At 45.0% G+C, this 8458-nt stretch overlaps 1 protein-coding gene across 1 annotated transcript; it reads left to right on the forward strand.

Moving 5' to 3' along the window:
* The first annotated feature begins 5344 nt into the window (after positions 1 to 5344).
* On the forward strand, positions 5345 to 6436 carry LOC115746723. Its single transcript, XM_030682610.2, has one exon. It carries the CDS (start codon positions 5345 to 5347, stop codon positions 6434 to 6436), a length of 1092 nt encoding a protein of 363 aa, XP_030538470.2.
* The last annotated feature ends 2022 nt before the right edge of the window (positions 6437 to 8458 follow it).

Here is an 8458-nt window from a genome sequence, read left to right on the forward strand (position 1 = left end):
AAGCATGTTAAAATATATGGATATGTACTTGAGCCTGATGTCGTTGAGCCCATTGAATTTCTACTTAAGAGTGCACAGGTCCTGGAGAAAATGGAGATTTCTACCAAGAAGGCTCTACAGCGAACTTATGGCAAGTACATGTTTTCCAGTGACATTGATCGTCCATCAAAGAATTATTGTACATCGGATGCGCTACTAGAGTTTTCACAGAAGTTGTTAAGTTTCTCAAGGGCCTCAACTCGTGCAGTAATACATCTGGGTTAGATACTGGTATTGGAATTGCATTCATCCCTCTTTCGATCACCCTTTATATTTCTATGTCAGGCCTGTTTCGCATCTGATAAGACTAGACAAAAGTAATTGGTCTTTATATATTCACCCTTTTGCTTCAGGTCTACGGAACCCAACATCCACGACTCTGCACAGGCAGCTTGAGGAATATTTTGATAGTGGATGTTATTATTATTTTTCTTTTGTAAGTATGTTTCTCTTAACAGCCTTTCTTTTCAAATTCCCAGTATATGTTGCCCTCTATCTTCACGTTTCTCCTTGATATGTTTTCTTTTACCTTCATTCGAAGTTCTAGGGAAATGTCTATATATAGAAGACTTTCTTCATATAGGTTTTTCCACCAACTTTTGGTTGAGAGCTAGGTGCAAATGTTTTTTTTTTTTTGGGGGCTTTTTAGGAAGCTAATTTAGCTCATCTTATTGAATTGGATTTTCGGCCTTTAAGTATGAATTATTAGAATTCTTGTGCAAATCGTAGGTTGATGGATGATGCGTGGAAATGAACATCTCTCTTTTCACTCGCATCTACTCAGGTACGCATTATGCAATACGGTTATGTGACGTCCTCCCTTATCATGATTGTTTCTTGTTTTCCTTATATTAGAGTAGAGGCATCCGTTAGTCATTCCTATATTCCAAAATCAAGATTATTGCCGCAAACAAAGAATTGAATGTTGTCCACTATCGTTACGGAAACAAGGGATCGAATAATAAACTAAACACAACAAGGATTTAAATCACGAATCATGTTAGAGCTTACTTTGTCGCTTATTTGACTCGTGAGAGTTCTTTTTCTTTTTGAACAATATGAATGATGTTAGAGCTCAATGGAAGACCTTCATGAGAAAATTAGCCATATACCTGGACTTTAGGTAATTTGGTAATCGACCCCTTCTTCTATGAATGGGGTGAAATCAGTCCAGCTTGGTCGAAGTACATTTCTTAAATTTGTCAATGAAAGTTGAGACGAATGAAGAACTTATACTCCTATATACTCATACAGATGAATATAAATTTCAAAGGAAACACAAATTTGAAAACTCGTGAAAAATAGGAGAAGACGACGACGTGCATACCCCTTAGACTTCTATTTATTCACTTGTTCCCTTATTATTAAGGCTCCATTTGTTTCTCGAAAAACAAGTAATTTAGAAAACATTTTTCTAAAAGTGATCGCTTGTATTGCGTGAAATAATTAACTTCATAAAAAATGAAAGTGATTTATATCTAAATATTTTTGTGAACAATGAAAATGTTATTATTTTTATTTGTTTTTATAAATAATATAAGTGATCAGGCCACACCATACATATATCGAGAATCAACGAATCGTCTTTGAGCAAATCAATTGAAGAAGTCGCATCTCCTTGGGGTTTGCTTTGTGAAGCCTCCTCTCCATTTTCGCTCCAAAACGAATTGCGTTTTGCTTGTCGCATTTGGCTTTAAGAAGGCCACGAAGGTCAACTCCTTCTCAATCGAACTTCGACATCCTTAAATTTGGGGCAGCGCTACTTTTACTCCCATTTTGACGAAGTCACTCATTTTTTCACTTAACATATTGAAATACCATTCTCTCTTCAATTTACTATTTCTTTTTTTCTTTCTTATCAACCTAACCAACATAATTGCATTTGTTTCTATTCTCTCATGAATTATCAATTTCACAATATAAATGTCAAATTTTCATCTTTTAAAATTCCAGAACATGGAATATAATTGCATTTTATTTTGACAAATCTTTTAAGATAATTTTTTTTCTTCTTTGATCTTATCATTCCATTATGTGTATATAAAAGACAATTGATAAAAAAGAACTTGACAGTGATGTGCATGGTTAAAATGAAATTTCACCCAACAAAATGTTATCTTATAATGCATCATGTTATCTGTTACGCCCGGGAAATTCGAAGTATGTAATTTGCCCGAATTCAATAAAAAGGAAGAAATTGAATTTTAGCCGGTGTAAATTTTTGGATCGGAAGGACAAAAGTGACGAATTTTGGACGAGTCCCGAAATGTCGTTCGATTTCGATTGGATCTCGAAATCGTGGTCATCGCGACTTAGGATTTTTAATCCTCACGCCTAAACTTTTTCGGACCAAGCCTAGCCCGTGAAAATCCAAATTTTAGTCCCAATCGGTTGGGCCAAAAATCCAATCAGTCCCGATTTGTCAAATTACGGAACCGCCCTCGGATATTATACGTATATGACAAAAATCATTATTTTTGAAGATACTTGTGGGCCCCACCTCAGTCCATTCAGCCTCCTCGGTCAACCGGTCAAAGCCCACGTGGTCTTCTCTCTCTCCTCCCCTCCCCTCTCTCTCCCGTTCTCTCTCTCTCCCCCGCACTTGCGCGACCTCCTCCCCCTTGAACCGAACACCCAGCCTCCTTCCTCTGCTATTTTGTGCGACCACCACAGCCCTCCGCCTTCAGCCACCTCCATCCCCCACCGTCCGTCGCCATCGCCACCTTTCCAGCCATCGCGGACTCGCCGGACCGCTACAGAAGCCTCCCGACGCCCCCGCCTTGTTTCGGGTTCGGTGGGCTGCCCGATCTGCTCCGGCCGCCCCGCGCCACTTTCGACGGCCACCAGCCACCACATCAACTTCCCCTCGACCCCCAGAAGCCGTCCTACCGCCGTGTACCACCGCGGAGCTGCCGATCCGCCCTAAAACAGTCTCGAAGTCTTGTGCGCCCTGTTTTCGCGTCGCGGGTTCCTGCCGCCGTTTTAGCCTCCTCCACCATGACCCACAGCCCGCCGACCACCCTAAACGGTCACCCTCAACCTCTCACAGCACCATGAAGTCGCTGGGAGCCGATCGCCACCTGTAGAGCTCGATTTGAGCCCGGAATCGCCCTATCCTGTTTTGCCCGAAGTTGCCCTGTTTCGTATCCGGTTCCGCCCACCGGCGGTTCGGTCGCCTCCGGCCGTCCTTTGTCACCACCGACGCCACTAGTTACTTCCCCAGAGACCCCCGACCGTGGTCCAACCTTTCCCCCAGCCTTCGGACGCTCAAAACCCCACAAAACAGCACCCAAAGCCACCGATTTCCCCTATTTTTCTCTGTGCCGCCACTGTTCACCGCTGGCCACCGCCGCTCCGGCCGCCACGCTCGAGCCCCGTGTCGCTGTCCCAAGGTGTCGCCAAGTCTTCGGACCGCCTTTGACCAAATTGAAGCCCGGAGCTTAAGTGGATCGGGCCGCGAGTCGTCGTCATCATCGGGCCGGGCCAAATTCGTATCACCGCCACCCGATTTGAGACCGCCCGAGCTAGTTAAATTTGTGAGTTAGCCCCTAACTCTTGGTTAGGACGCTAATTGCGTTCGGATTAGTTTAATTAGATTATTAGGTGTTTAGGTAGTTCGATTAGGGCTAGTTTAGGTTAGAAACTTGGCTCGGGTTCAATGGCCCTAATGGATTAAGCTAGTTTGGATAGCGAGGGTTCTGTAACTTCTTAAATTTAATTGATTGATGGTGATTGGTTGATTGCGAGTGAGCAATAGGTCAGAGACGAGTGCACAATTGGAAATGGAATTTGGAACTAATAATCAACTGGCTGCAATTGACTAATTGATTTATTGAATTGTTGACTATGAATGCCGGATTTGGTTGTTGATTGCCGTGGGGGTTCGATTAGAGATTAATCGCCCCAAATTGCTCAAGTTGCGGTCGATTGAACTGTGCATTCATATGACCACGTGTGGGATCAAATTGCACGTTTTATCACGAAAATAGCCTTGGGCCAAGTATTTGAACATGCGTGTATGAGCACTCAACCTAATTTAAAGAAATGAACCGGTTGGTTATCGGACATGCGTGAGTGGTCATTTGATGGGTGTAAACCGTGCCGGTCGTACGGGATCCCGACAGGTTCGCACCGTATGGGATCCTGACAGGTTCGTACCGTGCCGGTCGTACGGAACCACACTACTTGTCAGAAGCACGTCAATTCGTGCCCGTGCCGGTCGTACGAATCACACGAATTGTCGGATACCGGTCGTAGCTTGTGACGAACCGACGCTCCTTTTTGGAATGCCTGTTTGCTATGCTATGCCGGTTGCACGGGATACATAGCTTTCGGTCGCCGTCGCCGGAAGTAAGGGACGATACCTAGTCCCGCCAGTAGATACTGTCGGTCGTAGTGTTGGAACCACACTAGTCGTGTGTGCCAACCACGCCAATCGCATGGGTTACTAATTAATAAATGGACTACGTATGGTGTCCTGTGCATGCAAGTGCTGTGATGCTTTGCAGTGTGTTGAATTGGTTTGGTTGGTTGATTGTTAAGTTAAGTTTGCATTGCATTATGTGTGGCCTAGAGGGTAAGCTTGCATGTAGTTGAAATATCTGCTGTGTGTTGATGTGGCTACTTATTAGGGTGTTCGAGCGAATCAACGTCCTAACCGGGCTTAGGCGTTGTCTCACCGAGATTAATTTATTACCCCATTGTGGTTAACAATTTTCAAGCAATGATGGAGGCCGTGGACATTAAACCTGGAGGATTGTGGTAGGATTTTTGAGAGTAAACGAGAGATTAACCTTACCCGACCCCGTGTCTTCTTGAGGTCTTAGTGAGCCACCCCGAAGAATGGGGTTGTATATGTTTACCGTAGCTTAGTAGGGTTAAGATTTATCTACTCTGGCTGTTTAATGAAATTATCTTTTGTGAATTGAGTGTGATGATTTTTCCCTATTGTACTATCCTGCTGATATTGTTTGTCCGGGAGAATTGTATGTTTCGCATGCGCCGTATTTTCGTAGGTCGATAGCTTACCCGGGATGCTATCTTTCATGACCTGAGGCAAGTAAGGTAGGGATGTTGTGAGCTCGAAAGTCGGGGCATGACATCCCCGCCCAAGGTGGTATCAGAGCAAGGTCGGCCTGATCTATCTAGTCATTGGCCTGAAGTAATAAGGAGCGATTGAAATTGTGATAGTTAGTGGGTTAATAATCGTTGTGCATGTGATTGTTGTTGTGGATTTGAGTTGTGGGGCCGCCTTCCGACCGTGCTTTGGTCCGGGGTATGCGGGACTCCGTAGTTTGCCCGTAAAATGAGCGCACGTGGTAGAAGAGCATCCCGAGCACCTCGGACCAGGGCTGTCGGGCCGACGGGGGAGATTCTGGAAGAAGAAAGAGTGCCGCGCGCTGCAGAGCCGGTTGGGCAAGAGCCGACTATGGCTGGGATTCTCCAAGCACTAGGAGCAATTGGAGACCTTATGGGGCAGCAAGTAAAGAACCGGAATGCTGCCGCCATTGTTGAAGTACCACGGGGAAACGTGCCAACTGGAGCGGTGAATGTTGGACATCAAGCACATAAGTTAGTGGAGCAATTTCTGAAATTGAAGCCGCCCAAGTTCTCTGGGAGCGGAGACCACGAAGCTGCTACCTCATGGATCAAGGAGTTAGAGAAGGCGTTTGCCCTCTTGAGGTGTACCGAGGAGGATAAGGTCACTTTGGCCGTGTATCAATTGCGTGGGAATACGAGTACATGGTGGAGAGCTTCTAAGGACAGAGTTTTTCCTGAAGGTACGGTTCCGGCGTGGAATGCCTTCGTGGAAACCTTTAACGGAAAGTACTTCTCAGATATTGCGAGGGAACAGAAGATGGCTGAGTTCCTTCGCCTGCGTCGAGAACATTTGTCGGTGGATGAGTATGAGGCGAGATTTGCTGAGCTGTCAAAGTATGCCCCAAGAATGATAGAGGACCCTGTGGATAGGGTAAGAAGATTCCGGGATGGGCTGAAACCGGAGATCAAGAGCGTATTGGTGCCGCTCAACTTGAAGGATTATGACGACCTGTATAAGAGGGCGCAGATGGTAGAGTGTGACTTGGCTGAAAGAACCGCCACAACCGGATCGCGGTTTGTACCCTCACACGGAAGGGACAGTCGGCAAGGAAAGAGACCGATACCTAGTGGTAGATACCAAATCCCACCCAACAGAAGAGAGGCGATCAGCAAGCCGGTGTTCCGCCAAGATGGGGCATGTCACTTATGCCGCCAAAGGCATGGACCCGGTCCGTGCCCGTTTAAAGAAGGGGCATGCTTTGGATGTCGCCGGTTTGGTCATCAAGTGAGAGACTGCCCACGGAGACAGCGGAATAGGCCACAGGGGGAACAACCTGGAGGAAAACGTATCACATGATCTTAAGAATCGGTCCCAAGCATAGAGATAGGATGACATTCGTGGTAGAATATTCTGGCTATAGGTTAGCTAGGACTAGTCGAGATAAGAAGAACTTTTGTTAAACTCGACTTACGAATATGAGTTGTAATAAGGTGATCGGTACTTTTATGGATTACGAAAGTTTGAATTCGTGCAGTATCTTGATGGTTTCAGCTATCAACTTCCGTCAATACTTCTGGTTGGTAAAATGATTAAGCTACGCAAGAAAGCTAGTGAGAATCATGAAGTTTTAAGCTTGAATTTAAGTTGACAGAAGTAATGGGATGAACAGTTCTTTTAAGGATGGAGAATAGCGGGACTTTATGATTGAAATTTTGGGTTATTATAGACCAAGCCTTGGAAGACAAAGATTCAACTTGAGTCGTGGGAGTCAATGAGTACCCCATTTGAAGGGATTATGGATGTGGAATTGGAGTAACCAATACTCGTGGAGTATGAGTACGACTTTGTGCGGCATCTTCATAAGTTTAAGTTATTGATTTTGGTTGATAGCCTCGATGGATGAGGTAAGTAGTGCATAGGCATCTCGAGATATCAATACACGTTATAGGATTGGTAATGAGCTAATAACTACCGCTACCAAAGCGGGGATGACAAATGATGACGCTATTGATCAGAGAAGGCTCAGGATTTTTCTCTCGCAGTGTGGTCATTAGTGACGCCCTTAAGAAGGTCGGTGAAGTAGGTGTTCTTACTAAGATGGCATAGAGAATGACATTTGAGGAGAAGGTCTCTATTTGTAACATAAATTATATGCAGAATCTGGCCAACAAGAAACTATGTCGAGAACACAAAGATGGTTCAACCATGTATCCACTTAGAGAGGATTCCAAAGGGCATACCTCTTTAAGGCTTGGCCAAGCTGTCAATTGGATGGGAACATCGTGTTCATCAATAGGCCGCCAGCCACACATAAGTACACTTTTCAAGCAATGTTGGTTTATGTACACGATGATCACACTGTGAAGATAAATCCCTTGGTCTATGCACCTCTTAGTATTGACTTCGACGGCGATCGTATCCACTCATTCTATCCCAAGTCAACACTTGCAAAGGCCGAGATAGTAGAACTCTTTTCAGTAAGAAATGTAGTTGCTAAGCTCATATGGTGACAATCTAAGTCCGCAACTAGTAACCGATTCCCTATCGTCGATGAAGATGACGTTAAGAAAATATTTCTTATGCTTTATAAATGTTGCAAACTGCCTTACCGGCATGCCTTAACTAATGGAGCCTCGTGCAATATGAGGAATGAGAAATTGTAGAAACGAACGGGAAAGGTTCGTAATGGCAAGTTATGAGTTGACGGTAGAATGAGATTTGCCAACCGGCTCTATAAGTCGTTAGGATCGGTGTCAACCTGATAAAAGGCTAAGATTGCGAGATGTGGCAATTCGGGAAGACAAGCGATTGGAGTACGCAGCGAAAGTCGAGTGAAACCATGGAGCTGAACGAGATGATGATTGCAAGAGTTTTGCTATACACTCGGACCATTCACGAGTGACAGCCAAGAGTGAGGGAGGCCACCGAGAGGTTAGAAGTCACCTTCGGCATGGATCATGGCTTAATGTGCTAGTCGGCTGCGCCATTGATTGAGGTTCGACTGTGTGACGACCTTGAATTAGGCATGGATCGATTTGAGTTAATCTTGTTTAGCTATACGTCGCCCATAGGATCACCCCCAAGTCACTAAGGATTGATCTGTGGGGTGAGTTACGAGCTAACATTGATTGACAGACAAGTAGACCATTGATCCAGTGAGGGACGAAAGGTACTAGAACCCCATACCAGCCGCGACTGGTCAAGGACTCGATCACCCTGGATCGAGTGACGTGTGTTGGAAGAATACGGGTCGAGACGAACCAATCCCGCATCGGTTTGAATTGGTCATGAGAGGTGATCTCGATAGTACTCGACTATACCATCGGTTTAGGAACGGGTGATTCCAACCCTAAACCGAGATAATCAAGGTGGCCCTCG

Source organism: Rhodamnia argentea, chromosome 4, assembly GCF_020921035.1.
Source record: "Rhodamnia argentea isolate NSW1041297 chromosome 4, ASM2092103v1, whole genome shotgun sequence".
NCBI classification, from domain to species: domain Eukaryota; kingdom Viridiplantae; phylum Streptophyta; class Magnoliopsida; order Myrtales; family Myrtaceae; genus Rhodamnia; species Rhodamnia argentea.

Bases quoted from the DNA above. Each gene is read 5' to 3' on its own strand.
- LOC115746723 (XM_030682610.2), top strand. From the start codon at position 5,345: ATGAGCGCACGTGGTAGAAGAGCATCCCGAGCACCTCGGACCAGGGCT.